Source organism: Aptenodytes patagonicus, chromosome 12, assembly GCF_965638725.1.
Source record: "Aptenodytes patagonicus chromosome 12, bAptPat1.pri.cur, whole genome shotgun sequence".
NCBI classification, from domain to species: Eukaryota; Metazoa; Chordata; class Aves; order Sphenisciformes; family Spheniscidae; genus Aptenodytes; species Aptenodytes patagonicus.
The window spans coordinates 14,083,583-14,105,283 of NC_134960.1; the positions used below are offsets into that span (position 1 = coordinate 14,083,583).

The 21,701-nt window shown below is 38.4% G+C and overlaps 1 protein-coding gene across 4 annotated transcripts in view; it reads right to left on the reverse strand.

The window, feature by feature from the left end:
* Positions 1-21,701, reverse strand: part of PWWP2A (PWWP domain containing 2A) — a 29,857-nt gene that overhangs the window by 876 nt on the left and 7,280 nt on the right. The window contains exons 2-3 of one of the 4 annotated variants that reach the window (XR_012996382.1): positions 14,799-15,766; positions 2,929-3,047 (exon numbers count right to left, since the gene is read on the reverse strand). Coding sequence is in view for 3 of the 4 variants with exons in the window: in XM_076350490.1 (XP_076206605.1) it covers positions 14,086-15,766 (1,681 nt within the window). In the remaining variant the exon portion in view is untranslated. Of the gene's footprint in view, positions 1-2,928; positions 3,048-12,659; positions 15,767-21,701 lie in introns of those variants that run through there. The other 3 variants (XM_076350491.1, XM_076350490.1, XM_076350489.1) reach the window with 3 other exon arrangements.

Genomic DNA, 21,701 nt, shown 5'->3' on the forward strand with positions numbered 1-21,701 from the left:
TCTCACCCCGTTTCAGCATCCAGAGAGAATTTCAATTTTTAAAGACGTTTGAAGATAGCTAACGAAGGAGGGACATTGATACACAAAGTCTATACGATGATGGGTAGTTCACAATACAAAGCTAAATCTGACACTCTAATGCCATTCCAAATGCAAGACCTAAGCGTGCACGGGAGCACTGCAGTATGAAGCTGCTAATGGTGTTTCTTTTCCATTAGTGCTTATGTTTTCCCATTTGCTCCACAGAACTGGAATAAAATGATGATAAAGCAGATAGAAGCGGTCCAAGTAATAACTGCTGCATGAGACCACCACCAGTCAGTAACCATTTAGGGTAGTGCAGCATCAGTGCAGCCTGCACTGACCTGCCTCTTGCAGAGCGTGGAGAAAACATTGCTCTAGAATAACCTAAGTTGGAGGAGACCTCTGGAGATCATCTGCTCCAACCCCTTTGCTCAAAAAACACACAGGAGAACAAAAAAGGTTCCAACAGGACCAGGCCAGTCTTGTTGATTCCTTTTACCATTCCGTTGAGCTTTTGACTGCTAGGATTATTTGAGAGGTATATACACATTTTCCAGTACTGACAACAGCATTGTGAATAACACAACTGAATTTAAAAAAAGAGACTCATAGCATGGGCAGGAAAATTCTAAAGTTCTTTCTGAACAGACAACTCTTCTGAATAGTATCGAAAAGAAATATAAAAAAAATGAGAAGTAGGAGAGAGGAATTTGTGAAAACGGTCCTGCCACAAGAGGAGGCAGGGAAGACAAAGGGGATAACTATGGAGTTTCTCAATTGCCCGGTTGCTCACTGTGCCACAAAAGGACAACATAAAACACAGAAAAATAATTCTTTTTATATCCTATACAATGCAGTAGAATTAAAATAGGAATGAAATTTTGGGAAAGTTGAAACAGAAGCAATGAGGACTAATTATGAAATTTAACAGATCCAGGCAAAGACGCACTGAGCTGCTATATGCTGACAGTAGACTAGCAGGCATTCATTCCAATACCCAATAGGTCCTCATTGGGGTATGATACTCAGGATTGATATATAATTAAACCTATTTTAGCTACGGTCCACTCCAAGATGCACGAGATAAACCTGCAGAGCCTCTACAAAGAGAAGGATGCTAGACAAAGTTCCGCTGTATTCAATAGTACTTACTGTTGGTGCAGGTAACTAAACACCACAGTATTCCAGGCTGCAAAACAACCAATATTGGGTATTAAAGCATACGACCAATAAGAAATTCTCCAAAATAAGATTAATACTACATTAGCATCATGTATCCATGAAGTCTTGCAAAAAGAAGCTTTTATAGTATGTCAGAGAACCAGACTCTACTCAGAAATATCAAAAAGCCCGTAAAAAGTTGGATGACAGTTCAGCCAGTGTGTCCAAACACCCGCACTTCCAAATCCAAGCCTCAGCGACACTATTACTAGCCAGCAAACTTCTGTGATCTACAAAGGAATAAACGAGACAAGAATGCGGTTCAGTTATATGAGCATGCATACAACTACGACTAGGTGTAAGGAAACGACCAGTTCACTTTAACCCGGGTGTTCCCTCATCCTGATGGCAGGCAGTTTTACTTTTCACACCCCGTCTACCAACTTAGCAACCCATGCAGTTGCAGCGATTTTCAGAATCAATACTTGGCAAAGGCTGTTTGTTACAAACCTGGCACTCGTGTTCCTGCCCAAGTCAGTTCCTACAGCTTCCTTTTGCTCTTCGATTCTTACCGTTGAGAGATTCCAGAATGCCCTTAGCGAACACCAGGAGCTTCGCTTCTCCCACTGACGTTTACACGCCATCCCTAGTGACTCCAGAAACATTACTAGTCTTATTCTCTATTATAGTCCAGTCTTCTGTTTTACCAGCAGCAAATCTCAGTTTATAAAAACTGAAACCAATGCATATCGAATATCTAATCCCAGACCTAATGCAACGATATAGTACTGGATCAAACTTTTTAATGTTAATAAAGTAAGAATCATGACTTCTTCATGTAAATCTAGCTCCCTTTACAGCAACTGTATGTTCTCCTCACTGCCCTATTTCCTGTCCATGGCAAAAAAAGGTACAAGAGACATGCATACATCCCTGACAGATCTAAGTAGTAAATACATATTTGGGCTAGAGTTCCCAATAATGTTCAGTATCTGCTTGGCTTTAAACACGTGCTTTAAATTTCCTGACAGACTTAGGCACGCACCAGAAGTTAAGCATGCCCGTTAAGCGTTACTCCCCCAGATCAGGGCTTTGAAAAGGGGGGGGGGGGGGGGGGGGAAGAACCAAGAAAACAAACTTCATTTTCCTAGAAGAGTGGCTCCCTAACTCTGGTCCGTATGTCATCTGCGAGTTTCTCACTGAGATCTTCCTGCTCACGTTTTCAATTCTTTTCCTTGTTTTAGGTACTGAACTTCTTTAAAAAGACTAAAATGTTACTAAATTCTTTCCTGATTTTACTTTTACACATCAGCAAAGGCAGGAAGCCGTGCCCACAATCGCAAGCAGCAGATGAACTGCCCACAAGGCAGATCCTACTAAGGCGTGATCCACGTAGCAAAAATGTTCGAGGATTGCTGGTTTAGGAGACGAAAATCTTTATTTTTATTTTTAGGGTTTTTTTTACCTTTACATTATACCTGTCAAGTTATTTAATCTGATCATGTAACGCAAACTTCAAGAAGCAAGCCTAAAGAGAAACTTAGCGTGGATCTTTCCAATAAAATATGTATCAATCCTGACATCAGGTTAGCTCAGGGACAACAGCTGTATCTGAAGTGTTCAAACAGAAGAGGGAAATAAAATAACAGATTGCTCATTACCTCTGTCCTAACCTGCTTTGCATATGATTAGTTGATAGCATAGTGCACCCTTCACTTAAGGCAGGGCTTAAACCAGACAGACCTGCCAATTTCACTGATAACTTCAGTGCCCCCAGTCTGAATCCACAGTGGTCTGTCAGACACTGTAAGGGAGCAGCAGGACTCGTCAGTCTGATGTAAAATGCTGCCATTTGTTGAGACCTATGGTAGAAAAAATCCAGTTAACAGGAGTAAAGAATTGATGATGGTTTAAAAAAGAAAACAATTAACCTCCTTGCCTGCCTGAATTCTTACTGGGTGTACTACTTTTGCTTTTCAGAAAACAGCATACCATGAAAAGATGCTAAAAACTCACAGAAAAATCAGATACCAACTTTTCTGAGCTTGCGCTGGACTCTACCAGCAGAGTTAAAGGGAAATTACACATCATTTAGCAAACAAACTAGCAGACAGCAAACCAAAGTACCTACCTATACAAACACCTATGCAAACACTTACTGCCCACTGAAGAACTTGGTGCTCAAAGCCAGGGTGATACTATGAAATTTTGCTGGACAAAGTAACTACCTAGAATAAGTAGAAACTGAAGCAATGGATTATAATTCATGGTTACCATGACCTTCCTGTATTTTAGAGTAAAAAAAGCAAACTTAGGGCACTATCTATTCAATATTGATAGCATTTTACAGCCATTGTGCAATGCAGCCTGTGATAAACCAGATTTTTTTGTATACTGAAAAATGCAAACAAGTGTGACAGCGAGGCAGACGACTTGCCATTGCAGCAATACAACTGGTAGCTAAATCCAGTTAATCATTATTTTCTTCCACGTCTTAGATTTGTCTTGCTTTCTAAGATGTGAAAACCACCAGCTCTTCCTCCCCTTTTTAGGACATGACTCAGAGGAGACACCAGTTTTCCCCTCCAGGTAAAAACCATAAAGATGAGATTGTGCCTTCTTTCGGCTTTGCACCTTCACAAAAAACGTGCATGTACACTGCGTTTGTTATGGTCAAACTACCAAGAATTTCTTTATTATAGTAATTAAATTTGCTTAAAAGAGAAGCAGATGACTCACAGTTGCAGAGTATATTGGAGTTTCTCTGTATTTTGCCTCTCATTCTTTATTACAAGTATTATAAAAACTTTTCCCATTTGGTCGCTCACACAGTCTTCAAACTGAAATTCAAAGCCTTCTTGCCAGTAGCATTATAATCTTTGTTGAAGTGATTATAGGATGGAAGAAAACTGAGACAACAGAAGGTGAAAGAGCAAATGGACCACTCACTCTCATGTTACGATTTGGAGGCAAAAATACAGGGTAAAAAGTAGATTAAAAAAAATACATGTTTATTAATTTCAAGAGTGTTTCTAACTATTGCAGAATCTCACTATTCCAATACATACTAACCATACACTTGTTACCTGTGTGTTTAGAAAAATTAATGAATATGAAATATTTTCTGTGGGAACCTCTGTATTGTCACAGTGAAGTTGACTTCAGAGTGCTGCAAGTGGATTTAGTCCAGACTGGTGAGGAATAACCTTGGGCTGGATTGCTATAAGGTATGAAAACCGATTAGGGGATGTCTGATCTGCCCAGTTAAAATACAATCGGTTTTACATTGTTTTATTTGGATCAATAGCAGTGTTTTGTATAGAAAAGGTTTAAGGCAGGAGTATACAAGATTAGGCTCCTCAGATATAGTGACTGAAAAATAAAGCCACACACGTGCCGTCACATATCTTATTCTCCTTTTATTGTGGAGGAACGTTTCTTACCCTGCGGATTTCCCTGGTGTGAACCATGCGGAGCAGGGACCGGCGACCCAGAGAACAAAAGGTACAAAGAGCGGAGTTGCCACAAAGGATGAAGTCTCCCTGGGTCCTCACAGACAGCGCTTCTACACTTGCAAGCTGCCTGCGACGGCTCAATATCCATGTCATTAAACTCCCCGACCCTCGTGAAGCAAGTTGTCTGTTTTATCAGTCATTCAGTGAGTTCATTCACTTCATCATGTAATCCACACTTTTAGGTCAGTGATAGCAAAGCCTAGGTCTGAGGGTACGGCTCTCCAGTGATGTACAGTATGCTCACAGCAGCCTGGACTCTGTTTTGAAGCAGTTTCATCCAACCGCTGGAGACTATGGAGTCATCATAAAAATTACCACCAGTAATATACATAAGCATGTGTGTTAGGACAAGCACTGACGTGGCTTATGGCCTTTCACCACTGATGTCGTGAACGTCTGCCCCACTCAACTGCATTTTACACAGCTGCTTTCCTGGGAGTCATCACTGTAATATGGATTCTGATTTTTTTGATGTGAAAATTTTCGTGATCCTGTGTACTCACTAATGCCCAAAGAGAAGCACTGCCTTTGAAAGTATTTGTTTTCCTCTCCAAAGGAAAAGCAGAACGACAACAGGCAGCCATCAAGAGGAAGAAAAGGCAGCCCAGAAGGACAAGGAAAGTAAAAATAGCAGCATCTCCCATCACATACTGTGAAGGAGAAGATACATAGCTCTTAAAGTAGAGCGCCCAAATTTAAAAACAGTCACAGTAACATATATGCAACTTCTTTAGGGGTCTAATACTTTGTCTATATGCCAAACTACGTAACAGAAGAAACAGCACGTTATTTTACTGCTACAGATTCAAATTTTAACTACTTAGGAAGAGTTAAAATAGGCTTCTCTTCCAGATAATGAATTACAAAAAAGCAAGCAGAACTGTGGCATTCCTCTACAGCCCAAGACAATCTTCAACAACAGAGCCTCAACTACAAGGAAAACCAAGAGCAGTAACACATTCTTCAGTTTACATGCCTAATTCCCTGAAATATATAACACAGTATCAAGAATTTCTAAAACCTGGCCAAAACCAGCTTTTTCATATAAACTTATCGGAAGATATTAGGTTCCTAAATCCCTCAACACTTGAAAAATCTCAAGGAAAGATTTTTTTTTTCCCCTGAAAATAATTGAATATTGCTAATGTGATATTCCAACCAAAAAATATTCAATGCTCAAAACCTTCAGCTATGATTTTTAACACCAACTTGTAGAGAGAAAAAAAATCTGGCTTTTTGTTTTTTTGTTTTGTTTTGTTATTTTCCCTAGCAAAAATACAGGAAAACAGGTTTGCTTTTTTTCTTTTTTTGGGAGCAAAGGTAGAGGGGGGAGCTATTTTTAGTATCAAGCCTTCTCTCTCTTGTTTTTCTTGAAGGACTCAGGAATCAGGAGTGATTTGGGAGCTTTCACAAACACATTCCCAGCGTCTTTCATGACACCCCAGTTAAATGAGCATCATGAAACCAGTAAGAGTAACCTGATAATAATTTCCTTCTCCTACTGCTCAGACTTCAGCCACTTGTTATTACAACCCCTAGCAAACACATTTCTTGGTATTTTTACCAAAACAAAAAAAGTTTGTGTGTCAGAATCAAAATCTCTGCCTACTAAACAAACACAACTTTGTTGTCAGCCACCTTCCAGTTGAGGTTCCACACGTGTCACCAACAGGAGAGCAAAAATAACTAGACCATTCCTAGTACCAGCAAATGTAAGGACGTGTTCCTTACCACATTCATCTGCATTCCTGTATGAAGTACTAACTGATTTTAGGGCTGATTTTAGAGGTGACCTCTTAGAAAAGCTGCCACAATATGCCCCTTACTAAAATCAGTATCAAGATTACTTCAGTTTTAGATGACTAAAGAACTAGATTACATGAAACAGTCCACAATTATTTATGAAGTGCCATTCATACAGATACCTATGTGTCAACTGAAGCATTTAATCAGGTCATACAGAGCATCTTGAGCTTCTAATCCCAACTAAACTTCTTTGAAAAATCCAGTTTTTATGGATTTAGTTCCTTTTCACCAGAGATACTAATTACCAAAACTGGCACCATATGCTTTAAAACTCTGAACCACTGCAGACGTACAATTAAACACTAGTGTTTCCTAAAGCCAAAGAAAAATCCTAAATGTTACTAAATAAAAGATGATGCAAAATTAGCATTTAAGTAAATATTTGCTTGGAATTGTACCTGCTTACTTTGCTGACAAAGCAAGTACCCTCTTCCCCTTTATGCACCTGTTAAAAACAGGCAAGGACAATTCTGTCACCAGAATTATGCTGCGTTTCTGTTACAGAATCTCTTAGTGATGGTAACAAGCTAGTGAGAACACAGCTTGCCTTCCAAATCACAGATTCATAGCACATGGCTGGCACATATAAGAATATTTCTTATTCATATTGCATATTTGACATCAAAACCATTAGTAAGCAAACATGAAAACTGACCTAGATCTATTTAAAAAAACAAACAAACAAAAAAAACCCACCTAATTTAAAGTTGACATGTTACATAAATGATGTCATCCAAACATGATTTTGCATAGAAGAGGCCCCTGGCAGGAGATGCAGTGCAGTTTTACTGCACGTGGACGCTAAGACTCCATTGTTAGAAGCCCATACTTCCATTATACCAAGCGTGATTCCTGCATGACTGTGAACAGGACGCATGAGGCAGAATCCTTCATTATATGCATATTTCTACAAAGATCCTGTTTTTCCAAAATCAGAATTGTTAATAACAAAATTACAGAAAACAGAGACGTGACAGGGTCAAGATAGATGATCTATTCTATCCCATACCCAAACGCAGGATGAATTTAACCCATTCCTGACAGAGGTTAGCTTAATCTATTGTTTTTAAAAACCTGTAATTACGAAAACTATGCAACTCTCCAAACAACACCCAGGGTTTCACTATAACAACTGGAATAAATATTCTAGTGCCTAATCTGAACTCCCTGTCTCATAATTTTTAATATTATTTCTTGTCCTAGTTGCAACTAAACAGAAGCGTGTTTCCCCTCTGCTTCTGCACCTATCCTGCAGGTATTTGCAGACCTCGAATACCCTCAGTTCCAATAGTCCTTTCTTCCTTCTCTGGACTGAGGAATAAAATCATTGGCATAGAAACTGCATTACAGTAGTTCAAAATATGCATGGTCCTGATTTTGAAAATAACTTCTCAAACACATAGCCCAAATAAATCCCACAGATCCATTTGTCTTCATGCACTGAATGAGCAAAGCCCAAATTTAAACTCACAGCAGGGGACCCAATTTGTTCCCTGTGCCAACTTATACCTGCAGCCCACGTTGTTAACATTATCCCCTCAGACCACAGGTAGGTAGGTAGAGAAGATCAAAGACTATACATCTCCATCGGCAGAAGCACAGGAAATCACAGTTTTCAGCCCTGTGCGTACAGAAACTATCTGGGAAGGTTATGCAGGCACGCAAGACCATCTCTTACTCCCATTTGTCTCCCTATTGGATGTGGAAGTTGGCTCACGTCTTCTAAGGTATAAAAGCCCTGGTCTTATCAATGACATTCATCTTCCACGCTGCTGCTTATCCTACTTCACACCAAGAACATTGATTGCTTTTTCTTGGGGGAAAAAAAATGGAGCCATGGATCCGAGTTCCCTTCAACAATTGGTACCTGGCAGTAAGGTTGCCAGTGCTGCCCCAGGGAGAGTTATCCCCAGCTGCTGAATTTGGTAGCAACAACAAAACTGTGCAGGGGAAAAGCATGGTAGCAAGCCAGTCACCAAATCACTGTCTCCACAGCCATGCCTGGGAACTGCTGTTTTGCCTTGTGTTCACAGAAGGGCAGTTGTGTCACAGTTTAGTTTAAGAAAAAAAATCATAAATTAATCTAAATTAGTCTGGATTGGTATACACATCCCAGGTATTACAGAAGACAGACTGAAATGTATGAGTAAATCATAGGAAACTATAAGGTGCTATTAGGATCTAACAATTAAAAACCAATGATCAGAGATATTTCTGACTTAGGAAGAGCCACTGCCGTTCGGTAAGAGTTTTGTAAAACCCCATCTAAATTACCGTGAACAGTTCTTGCCACCGATGTCAGAGAAAGATGAGTTCAAACTAGAACAGGTGCATAGAAATGCCAGTAAGATGAGCAGGCAATAGAAAAGCCATCTTACAAGGGGATCTTATTTTATCTAGTTAAATGGCCACACTCTATAAATACGCTAACAGGATGACACCATAGGATTGAACTATTGAAACTAAAATACAAAGTTGTCACACAGAACAGTAGTTGAGGTATTTTAAATGTTGAATAGGAACTTGCCATCATAATTGTTAAGGACATGTATCAAAACAGAGGTTCTTCCCATTACAGATTAAGAATAATTTGAAGCTGGATCCTTACATCCACATCTCACAAGCTTGGATCTAACGGATCTTTAGATAGCTTGACAGCTACTACAAATTTTTCAATGCTACAGACCTTCAACTGTCCTGATGTTAAACATGGATGATCTCTGATCACTACAGTCATGTCAGAAGAAGCTTTAAGGAAGTTAGTTATGCAAAACCTGTGTTGTTATTGATACTTTATTTTATTTATAGGTACAATTTTACTATATTATTGCAAGTATAGCCTGTCTATATCCCCAAAAGGTATGCTACTATATCCTATCCAAAACAACCAAAAAGACGCACACACTTAATGTAAGCACAGCTTAAACTGACAAAATCCTGTAGCAAGTCACTCCATTTCCACAAGTGTGAAGTAGATTCTAGATGAAGTTCAAACAGTTGACTGTGGGACAATGACACACATTTCACCAAAATTCTCCTACAAGCTCTCTAAAATAGGAGAGCACTACTCCCTTCTACTGAACTTGCAGAGTAATGTATTATTCTCCAACAGCCAACTCATAGTTCTCCTTCCAGTATCACATCTAGCTCAATACACCAAGTTCCTCTCTTTTCCTTAAGGTTCCCTATGACCTTTCTATTTATACCCTTAAAAAGTAAACTGAAAATAAGAACGGAAAGCACCTCAGCCTTTAACCACTATAAACTCTGTACTGTAAGATCACTTTCAAGTTTGTTTTTAAATAGTATACCTACACTTTTACCAAGTGGCTTATGACACAAAATACTGCCATCTTACTGACCTTTTAATCATAAGCTCACTCTACTTAATGTCCAGTTCACAGTCTTTATCTACAAGTTATTGTAGTGATCCTACTGCATTGACTGAATTTGCTTATTCCTGTAGGCATTTATTAGAATACAATTATAAAGAAAGAGGAGATGAACTGAAATAGCCTTTCACTGATTGTCAGCCTCCTCCTTTCCAGAATTCTTCAGCCAAGCGGGCAGCTCTATTTTTTCACTGTACTTTGTAGAACATGCATGAGGACAGATGATAATGCTACGGAGGACTAGCTACTAAGCTTTATTTTCCTAATTCATGTTCCTATTCTACTCTGACAACTTTAGCAAGAGCTTATAGAGGATATGAATGGAAATCAGTTTCAGGAGTTAAGAGAGTTAACTAGAAACAAACCTAAGGCTACAAAAAGCAACTCTTACCCCTTCCTCACTTCCACTGATGTGCTACTTCTTAAACCTAATCACATTTAGAAACTATGTTTTGGTTTGTTTTTTTTTTTTTTTTTTTAAAGTATTTTACAACATGCTGAAAAAAATAAGTCTTCTCAGCCTTGCACAGTTGACCTTAATTACCCCCACTAAACACACCCCTCCTGGTGAGGCAGCCGTTAGTTGTGTAGGTTTCAAACTAAAGATAGCACTGTCTAAAAGAAAATACCATATAATCAGAGATGATTATCTCATTTAAGTGTTGACATAAAGTTGCAACTCCGATTAGAAAAATAACAAATATTTGTTCAATTTCCTGTAGAACTCCACTTCAGAGACATACAAGCATTTCACATTTGCTTCTAGCTTCACTCATGAAGCGATCACACCTTCAAACACTCCTGTTAAAGGAAATCTTTATAAGTTTTGGAATAACTACTCTCTCCCAAAACATCTTAACTGAAGCTAAAGATCTTCAAAGAAAAAGTAGGCTTGTACTAGAAACTCATCACCACCTGTCATGTTTTCCCCCCTAAATTGAAAGACCATACATATTCAACAACTACACTGAGGAATTTCATTAATTCAGAAAGACATCATTTGCAATTTATTATATTAAGCTGATAGAAAACTAAGTCACTCTTTCTACTGATGTTTGTCTTCTCAAGACACAGGCTGCTTGCAACAGTTGCACAGCTCAATTACACAGATGCACTATCCTGGCACCGTACAGGCGTGCTCCTGTCATGAGTTATTTGATAAGTCATTTAAACTGTCAAGCTAACTCAGAGGTGATAGATGCGTACCCAACCGCAAGAACAGTAGTCCACACTCTTAAGAGTAGGCACATAAATATGTGGGGTTTTTTTCAGTATATAGTTAAAACAGCACTAAGCTTTGTCTAAGTCTTCAAAGCTAATCTACATGCAGCATCCATACTGCCATAACCAAGGTTACTTACTGTAACCAGACTTTACATTAAGCCAAACATTTTCTCCACTGTAAACTCTGTTATATCTAGGGTGTTAGCTACTTCAGAGTGAAAGGAAAATCGTGGACAAGTATGAATAGGATATTTTCAACCTAATGTAACATGGTGTTGTAAAAAAAAAAAAAAAAAACAAACAAAAAAAACCCCAACCCCTATTTGTTTTGAGACCTGTTAAGTCTGAAGTGATAATGCACATTCACTATAAAACTTAGGAAAGACTTCTTTAAAAGACCAATCAACTACAAATCAAAACTAAGACTCTTTAAATGCCTTTCATAAACAGTTCTTTTGAATATAAAACAATCTGAAGAAACCCCTCTCATACTTGATGCTCTCCCATCTTACCAGTGAACACCTGAGCAAACTTTGACTATATATGCTTTAGTACTATTCTAACTTTATAGAAGTTAAGAGATAAGAGTACAAAGCTTCCAGGTCTTTTAAAGAAAAATTAACAATGTAAATATTGATTTCACCACTACTTGGCTCAGAACAACTAACTTAAAACCAGTTCACTTGAGCTTCTAAACCTCAAGGAACTAGTGTAGACACCTAAACCACGCTGTATGGGTTCTTGACTTCAAAAAGCAGTCTGCTTTAATAACAAAGTACGGCTTATTTACTTAAATAGAGTAACTGTTTCTGTTTGCAGGAAAGAATACATAGAAGTGAAACAGGATTTTTTTTTTCCACGTTATGAAATTTATTGTGTGTTTATCACATTCAAAAAGCATTGACCAGTGGTTTTTTTTGTAACTGTTAGAATGCCAAGGTAAAGCTGGTGTATTTAGAAGCTTAATTAGCACCTAACAGATTACTGTAAACTTGAAGAAAATTTGAACGGCCATGTATTTGACACTTTAGACTTCCAATAGTTCTGTGGGCACAACAGAGTAATTTAAAAAGGTAAAAAAGAAACTGAATGCTTTGGAAAGATCAGACAGAATCATGAACGTATGAAATTTAATCTTAAGTTAAAAAGATTTTAAGGGTTTGATGATTAAATCCTTACCCCCATTTTCATGTCTGTTTAAAATCTCAGTCTAAGCTTAAATTTTTACATCTGTCATGATTGCCTACATGGGCAATTATGGAAAAAACAGGATGAAAACTGCTTTGGGATGAACGCTGAGAGATTCTTCACAAGGCATTGCAAGGCTGAAACAGGAGTGGGTTGGAGAAGCGACAGTAATTCACATGGAAAAAAATGTAAAGTCTGTTGCATGAAAATGCCCCAATGTTGAGCAAAAGACATGCAAGAAAAGCTGAAGTAGCAGTGGAGAGTGGGTCTGATTAGTTTTTGATAGATGGAGAAAACTGAAAACATTTCCCCACTGTATAAGTGACATTATCCACAGTCTTTATTCAAATATAGGGAACAAAATCTAATTAAGAGAGAAATTTTATAAGCTTTACAGAAAGCCCTCTACAGAGCTAGTTTTGAAAAAGGGACAGATAATTGCTTAATCTCAAAATTAAGACTGAAGTATACCAATAGTACTTTACATCAAGCAGTTATCTTTAAGAATGCATGAAAAAGGACAATTTATTTTTAAAAGGGTGTCCTCTAAATACGGCATACATATAAAGTACTCTAACATCCTGGATTTTTTTCAAAGCTTTTTGAGAAACACACACAAATAATTCAGATTTAGTCAATTTTATTTACAGTTTGTTTTTTTTACATTTCAGAGCATTACACAATTACATATTCTCATTTTCTGACCTGCAAACAGATACCTTAAACGGAAATATTAAAAAAAAATGAAGTTAGATACATCCAAAATGCAACAATTACACATCTGACAATTCACAAAGTGTAATTTACTAGGACGTATCCTAAGAATTTAGGAACAACCAGTCAGGAGAAAATCTGACCAATTTCAGCAATCAATTATTTACACATTCAAAACAAAGCCTCTCTTAATCTAAACCTCCAGGCAAATGGCCTGAAAGATTTCTTCAGGAAGAAAGACCAGAAGTTACGATTCACACCTATGCAGCATTAACAGCCCTTGATCCCAAATACTGAGCGACTTCTCAGCTTTGTCTTAGAGCTACAGGCATCCCTCTCAGCTTCTCAGACCCTGAAGTGTTATATTTGTGCCCCCATGTGCATAGAAAGGCTGAGTGTTTAAGTGGTCACTACGATAAAACCCCATTTAATCTGGTCTTTAAGTTACATGAATTCTTCTTCCTTAAAAATTTCAGCAAGTCTTCTAATGCCATTTAAACTGGCCTATGTGGATTGGGGCATGCCTCCAGATGTTTAAGCGTGCTTTGAACCAATTTGCACTGGGCCAGACTAAATACGTTAGAGACTATTTAAAATAATCTTTAAAGACCATTTCGACAAGGCTTACATTTCTACACTTCCCTGATGGGCCACCTAAAAAAAAAAAAGTCACAGCTACTACTTTCATCCCTTGTGTTAACCCTTTGCCACACAGCAACTAGTTATATACTGGGTAGAAACTACTAAAAAATTCCCTGCAAGTAAGCTGCCTTTCAGCTGAGGCTATGGCTCCTATGCATTGGGTGTTTGAGGAGTTTTTTTTTCTTTAAAAAAAAAATTCTCACTTGAAAAATACTGAAGTTCTCACTTTAGGCTAATTTTGATTGCATGTTCAATTTGTTTAACTGTCAGGAAACCGCTACAAATGGAACAACTTTAGTATAAAAAGAGCAGTCAACCGAGTGCAACTTCTGACTTGGCAAGTCCTTCATGGTAGTTCTCTAACTAGGCTATGAATTTTGTGGAGCCTCCAGATTTCTTGCCTACCTTACTTTCCATGTTCACGTTTCAAACTGTGTCAGCAGGGCCCGAACTTCGGGAGTCAGCTGCTTAGCAGCCTTAGCTGCCTCTGTGACGGCCTTGCGGTAAAGACCCTTTCTCTTCTTATTAAAGCGCAACTGGAAGCTTTCTAAAAAGGGGGATAGTTGTGCAAGAGCAAGAAAAGATGTTGTTGTGGAGCCAAACCACGAGATACGAGCCTCCTGTCGAACTAAAAGGCCATTATCTTTCCGGCTCACAGTTATGGTAAGAATACGGGCTGGCCACCAAGGGAAGCCGTAAATCTTGGCCCAAACAATGTCCCCTACACATACGGTCCTGCCATCTGGTGTGACACACTTAGAGACGTTTTTGGAAAAGACTTCCGTTTTCAAGGAATTACTGAGCTTTTTCTCTTCCTTTGAAGAGGAGGAGGAGGAGGAAGGTGCATGCATGCTGCCTGGAGGAAAATCAAAGCTTTCAGTAGAGCTACACTCAGAGTTGGTAGATTTCAAATCATCTGTGCTATCACTACTACAAACTGATGCACTGGAAGAGTCAGATTTCTTTTGATTAAGGGTCATGTAAACCGTTATATTGCTTTTGCTGCCTCTCTTGCCCAATGTCTGGTGTTCATCCTGATCAACAGTTACATGCACTTCACTTGTGTCCTGAACCTCACTGCTGGCCTCTTCAGGGCCTTCTGAGGGGCTCTGATTTTCTGAAGGGGCCTCACCTGCTGAGCGGGTGGAGGAGCAGCGAGACTGGGGCTTAGTTGCCATCTTGCCACTCCGTATTTTCTCAAGTCCTGTCTTGAGAGAAGAGTCATTTTCTTCATTCCGATACCTTTGTGGCTTTAAACGCAATCGGGGTGGGAGGGAACCTGAGCTGGTGTTCTGAAGACGCCGTGTGAAGTGGACCTTTGAATGTGCATTTTTGGAAGAGGAGGTTGCACTCTGCTTCTTTTGTGCCTTTTCTTTGGCCATTTTCAAGACTTCCCGAGCTTTTGCATGATCCATGTTTTTGCTCTGGAGAACTTTTTTTGTATTTAACTGCGCTTTTGAAGTGTTTGCTTGTGCGGAAACTTTAACTACTCTGCTTCTGCTGTGGGCAATATTTGAAACCTTGACCACAGCATTCCTTTTCTGGCTTTCATTTTGGCTTTTTCCATCCACTTTATGATCAGTCTTAAGTTTTTTATTCACAGTAGTCACACTCTCATTTCTTCGTTTTTTGTTATCCTCATATTTTGAAGAGTCACTTGCATTGCCACCTTTTTTTATTTCCTTTTTTTCTGCAACAACACTGTTTTTGCACTTGTCACATAAGACCTGCCGGGGTCGTAGTTTGATAGCATTCATGATAGAAGTGGGTTCCTCCCTGTACATTTTACGCTTGGGCCGCTTAATTTTCCGGGGTGGAGGCTGAGGTATTGACTGGTTATATGTGTCCCTGATAAACAAAGGAGGAGGATATGGCGCTCCCTCATGAAAGAGAGGAGGTGGTTTAGAAGTCCATAGGCTTTTAGCTATGCTAGGTTCTGATGGCTGCGTGAGAGAAGAGTCATCAGGGACTGCAGCATTAGATTCACACTTCACCTGTGCCTCATCTTGGAATGGTTTACTTTGGAGCTGCATGGCTTCAGGTTTATCCTTGTATTCCCTTTTAGGAAATATGGTCACAGGGATTCCATGGGGTCCAAACCTTAAAGAGAAAAAAAAAATTAAAGGTTTTGAGGGATCTTTTGCTGCATTTATTAAAAACCATTTGAAAACCTGTCCAAATTACGTAGCCACCATTTGAAAGACATGAGTCCCAGGAAAATTAAAGCTTCATATCTAGCCTTATGGTAAGCTTTGAAAAAGCAGGACACCAAAACCAAGTCAGTAGAGAACATGAAATACATAACCTCACTTATTATCAGTTTCTCTTGTATCAATAAGATGCCCTGAAAACGTAACAAAAAAATATCACCTAGAGACAGCAGTAAAAGAATTAACTTTGTACTTTTAGAAAATGCTTATGAACATACAAACTACACACTCATCCCATCAACTCCAAATCTACCCAGGATTAATTTCCATACTAAGTCAACTTATGCGAAGGAGGCATCTTCAGTAACTTTTACAAAATTCTTCCACTTATAGCATAGCACAAAAGGCCGAATATGTTTCAGATTTAATCAAGGCAAATACGGGCTGCATAAATACTTGCATTGAACAGAGTGCCATCATTCTTCATCCACAAAAGATTACCACTTGATCATCTGATGCATTACAGCCCAAAACTTGCTAGCCTATTAATTTGAGTTTCTTCCAGCAAATCTACCCTTATTTCAACACAGTACAAACCATTCCTCCCTGTTTTGCGAGCAAACACTATTTTAAACCTTTGCTTACTTTCCTCCAGACAGCTCTAGATATCTGCTGCCCCATTTGAATCACACAGGACTTCTCACCAACCTGATCAGCTCTGAGAGAAGAGAATAAAACATCCCAGTATAACTTAAGACTTTAGCTCAACTTTCCTATAGTAACAGAAGTAGCATGTTGCCTAACAGGTAACCAGTACTTTCTGCAAAGGGTTGTGCTAAGGGAAACGTTTTATCAGTTTGCAAGGCATTATGCTTGTCTTCTCCTGAGAGGAATCAAATGATAAATACATTCATTTTACAACAATGTATCTTTCAGTGCCCAGACCAAGGCAGGAGGGATTAAAAAAGCTTGTTTAACCTTCCTTCTGTTCCATTCCACAATCTACCAGCTGAGGTACCAGCCTTACACAGAGCTGTCACTAGGCTGTTCACTGCTCTTGAGCCCTGCCTGACTCCAGCTCCCCCCCACATACTAGTGTTTGGCTTATATTAGTTGGTATTTTAATAGTTTGACCTTAATGCAGTAACAACATGATAGACAAGGTTGCAATTCAAATGCCAAATCATCCATTTTGAACCACTAAAACACCATTGTGTTTATCCCACCCCACCTGACATGAGAATGAAGTAATTACCCAAGATTTGTCCTCAGGTTAACACTAGTTCATGTTGCACTGCAGCTACTCAACTGCAACATCCTCTTAGCTGACTGAACTGAAGTTTATTTACAATCTATGGTTGCCTCTCAACTGACGATAACTGCTGAATACTGGTCTATTTTCCATTCACACTCCTGCAGGAAACATGCAGTTTATACAAGTGCCTACACGTTGGCTTTATTTCTTCAAAATCGGTTTTGAAAAAACATCAACGTATGTGTCAGAAGATTCTTTACACTGTCACCAACAAAAGCTACCACTTGTTTGTCCTTTTGCTTATCTGTTAAGCCTCTTTTTACACTTAAAAAGAGTTGCAATTGAAGCAAACCACCCATCCAAGATTAAATTACCCATCCAGTTTGCACTTCATTACAAAAGGAGATCAGAAACAGCAGACAACCTAAAGCAAGGGGCAACCAAACACTGTTTTCATCATAAAAAAAAGGGAAGTTGAACAGGTGACAATTTACAGCTTAGTATCAACATGGGCACTGTTGTTACCCTACACCTAGGTACTGTTACATCCATACCTTTGAACTCTGGAGACAAAAGCAGGAGCCCAGGTGGGCAGCTAGAGCAGTTCTGTCCTTATCCACGGGCTGATGAGTGCTCTTGACCACAAAATATCCCACCACCCCACAAAAGTTCATTTCTGAGGTTTGGACCCACTCCAGTGGAATTCCACATGTCCCTCCAGAAATGAGCAGCATAACTAAATGCAGTCTACTGCACTAGTGAAGGCTACAGTGAATTATAAACATTTAGCAGCTGATACAGGCATTTCTCCAGACTACAGTCTGGCATTAAACCACAAGGGACTCACTCATAACGAAGTTTTAAGTTCCCTAAAGCCCCAGAAGTCCACCAAGCGTAAAGAAGTTGCTTTTCCACAAACACTTTTCCTTCCACTAAGGATTATGCGTAAGTTATTCAATTCCAAGTAGGGCTTTAAAAGAAACTATCAGCTGATAATAATTAAATTAGTAATATTTTCAGTGTTACTTGCATCAAGAACTTCAGCTTCTTTAAGAGCAATTAAGATCCAGATCCCATCTTTCACCACCTGATAAAGATTACAGGATTTGAGAAAAAGTTAATTTATGATGAGAGTTGAGAACAAGACAGGGCAAGATCTCTGCTGTGCAAGTTTCAATCCCAGACAAACACCACAAAAGTAGAACCAGACAGGAGTGTGGTATCAAACGGGCAAAACCCATGCAGAAGAACATCACTTACAACTCTTTCCACTGTCTCAGGAACTTCATTTCCTAGCCCCCCACAAGACATTTCCATAGTCCAATGCACAAGCCTTTCTTCTAGAAGACATTTATGCTGACTCCGTATTAGGAAATTAAGCATTATTAGCAGTGACCAGGGAAGAAGTGGATGAAGAGGACTACAAGGAGGTTCTCCAGAAGGATCCCATTTAAGTACTTCATCTCTCTTTTCCTAGATTTTCGTTCTACACCTCACAAGCAAAGTCAGCACAATGAGCACTCCAAATGCATAAAAAAGCCTAATGGAAAGCTCAGCATGACTTGTACCATGAAGGCATCAAAAGATTAATATTGCACCTTAGACTATCCTTTCCTTCAAGCATTTGCATAATATACAGGCCAAACAGCTGAAGAACAGGACAGACGAAGTGGAATTTTAATCTAAGATGCAAACCTTCTTTAGTAAGATACAAAACCAATCCAGACACTATTCCTGTAAACGATGTGTCAATACATAAAGATACGACTAGTCAAGGCATAGTCCACCTGAAGTACAAGATAAATTTGGTAAGCCCAGAGACTGAATATTACTTCCAACAGCTGAGTGTATGGTGCCTTCTCTTTGGCCTCATCCAATAGCAGGTTGCATCCATAAACATTCAGTTTTTAGATGATCTTTGTTTCCTTCTTGCTGAATGAAGTTCTCCAGCTACGCAACTTGGAAGAATGATATGAAAATTAAGAAGAGAGAACAACGGCAGAAAAACTTAGGAATGAAACAGTAAATGATACAGGAGAGAATGAAGACAAACAACAAAGTAAGAAGAGAGTGAAGGCAAAACAAAGAATGGCCTATTTTTCTTAAAAGAAGCAGCAGAACGAAGACGTGATCTTAACAGACCTATTCAAGACAAGGTATGACACAGCATCTAATTAGTTCAACAGTGAACACAAGTATTTATTGCATATACTAGAATTTCAAGCCCTATTTTCATACGTCAAGTTGGTGGACCTTGAAGACAAGTGCTTCTCATACAATCACAATAGTAATTTTTGTTATACCAACTACATGTTTGAAATAGCTAGAAGTGCCACATGTATGTAGGTTAGACGTAAAAGTTGCAAAAGCTAGCACTCGGTTCATCTACTACAGAGATGAAGATGGACTAAAAGGCTACCATATAAAAAAGGTTAAAAAATCCAAGCAACATAACTCAGTTGTATCATCATATTTACTGATCCACACATCAGTCAACGACTGGGCAGTAGAAGATCACCTCTTAAAAGAAACAATTTCAGTTACGCTACATCAGTGGGACTACCTACATATTTCATTTGTCACATGTTGCATGTTTAAGTACTATAAGGAATTGCCTTGTCTTTATTCTAACAACAAACTATTTTTTTTTTTTTTTAATATATTGATCCCGAGTATCACCTGTCCCTACTATAGTATTACTTTCCTCCAGAAAAGGCTATTCTTGGAAAGACATACACGAATTACTGTCTGCTTAAAAAAAAATCCATTTGTGCGTAAGTTCCAGCTGTTCATTGTACAACCCCCTCACACATAACATAATATAGTTCTACCTCAGACTATCACTTGAAGGAATAGACGGATTCATTGTCGGGGGATCTAAAATTGAAGTGTTCGGAAAACCAAAATAAGAAATAGGTATTTCAACTTAATTTAAGGCAGTTCTGGAAAGCAGTGCACTGCTGCTTCATACCTATTCAAAATTAGAACCAGTTTTCTGTGTTGCCAGCTTCCTCTCCTGTAAAGGTGTCCTGGCTCTTTTTTGCTTTGAGAAGACGGTTGAGACCCATCATAAGAATCTTATCTCCAAGAAGTTTTACAAATAACCAGAGCAATCAGTAGGACCTAATCATATTTCTGCTATACATATCACTTCAATATACATATGCATTAAAGACATAAATAGCAACAGGAATACCAGGAACTATAAATAAGAGACTAATGGGGTAGAGGAGATCAATTCTGGCAGTCCAGTGATCTTTACCCTAGGAAGAGCTTTCAATTGACTAGGGTATTCAGAGAGAGAAATATAAGAACAGTCAGGTTTTATTTCCATAGTTTGTCAACTGCAAGTTAATGAATAGGTAGCCATGGCATCTTTTGTAATGATGTAAAAGCTAGCTTAGGTATTGAACCTAGAAGCCTATCACTTAAAGCCATATAGATTTGTATTACAGATATGGAAACTTAAGTACTTCAAGCAAAGTAAAACCACTTTTTCCAAATCTAAATTCTATAGCAGAATTACTACAATGAATACATATTACTATTCAATTTGTATGCAAAACACAGCACAGTTAAAGAGTATTTCTTAAAATAATAAACATGAGATAAGGAACAAATGCCATTTAAATTTGTAACTGTATGTACATAAACATCTAAACAATACATCCTGGGGCAAAGCGTTTTTACTTTACTATGTAGTCTTAAGCTCTCATCTTTAGCCTCCAATGTCTAACTTCTCTATTAAAACAAAAATGAAAAAGCACCTTGTTCTGCCAAGAAGAGCCAGAAGGAGAGAACCCACTGAACCAGTTCAGAAGTATTTCACATTTGTCTGCGAACACACTGAATTAACGTCAAAGCAGTACAGTAACTTCCACTGTTGTGATAAGTGTTAAATCAAGTCTGTTGTAAATGACCACGATCAAAACTCGTCTTCACCATTAAGTGAGACTACAGTAATCTCTGATTACCTTTTTATGCATTGCTCTTGTACTCAATATCATCCTTAGTGTTTTGCAAAAACCAAGACAAGCAACAACTGAAGCAATTTTTATTGCATGGATAGAAGTTCAAAGACTCTGAATGCTGGGAGTATAATAATATGCAGAAATAATGTAGAGCTAAGTATATATTTCATGCATGTATCTAAACTGAGGGTTTAAATTATAATATTCAATGTAATATACAATTAGATCATAGCTATTTGAACACAAAGTATTTGAGAACTCCTCAAAATAATCTGTATTCAAAATGCAGACTATGCAATAACCTATTTTTTAATATACGGTTTACTTGGTGTGATAAAGCATGATATGGAATACATTGCTTTAAGCGGTAGGTACCTTACTGAAAAAGCATATACAGAAGCCCAACTATCAACTCAATGGTTTACTCACCTCCTGAGCAATGTAACACTAGGCTAAATAAACTAGAAAAATGCATATCTCACTTAGAGCTCTAAAAACATGGCAAAGGACTGCAGCGTAAGTGACTCTGGAAATAACCCATCATCAAGAATAGATGTTACCTCACCATCACAAACTCTCAGCACCAAGAAGAATTTGGTTAAAGATATCACAGTTCCAGTTAAGTAACATGTGACAATCCACATCTAAGCAAACTAATA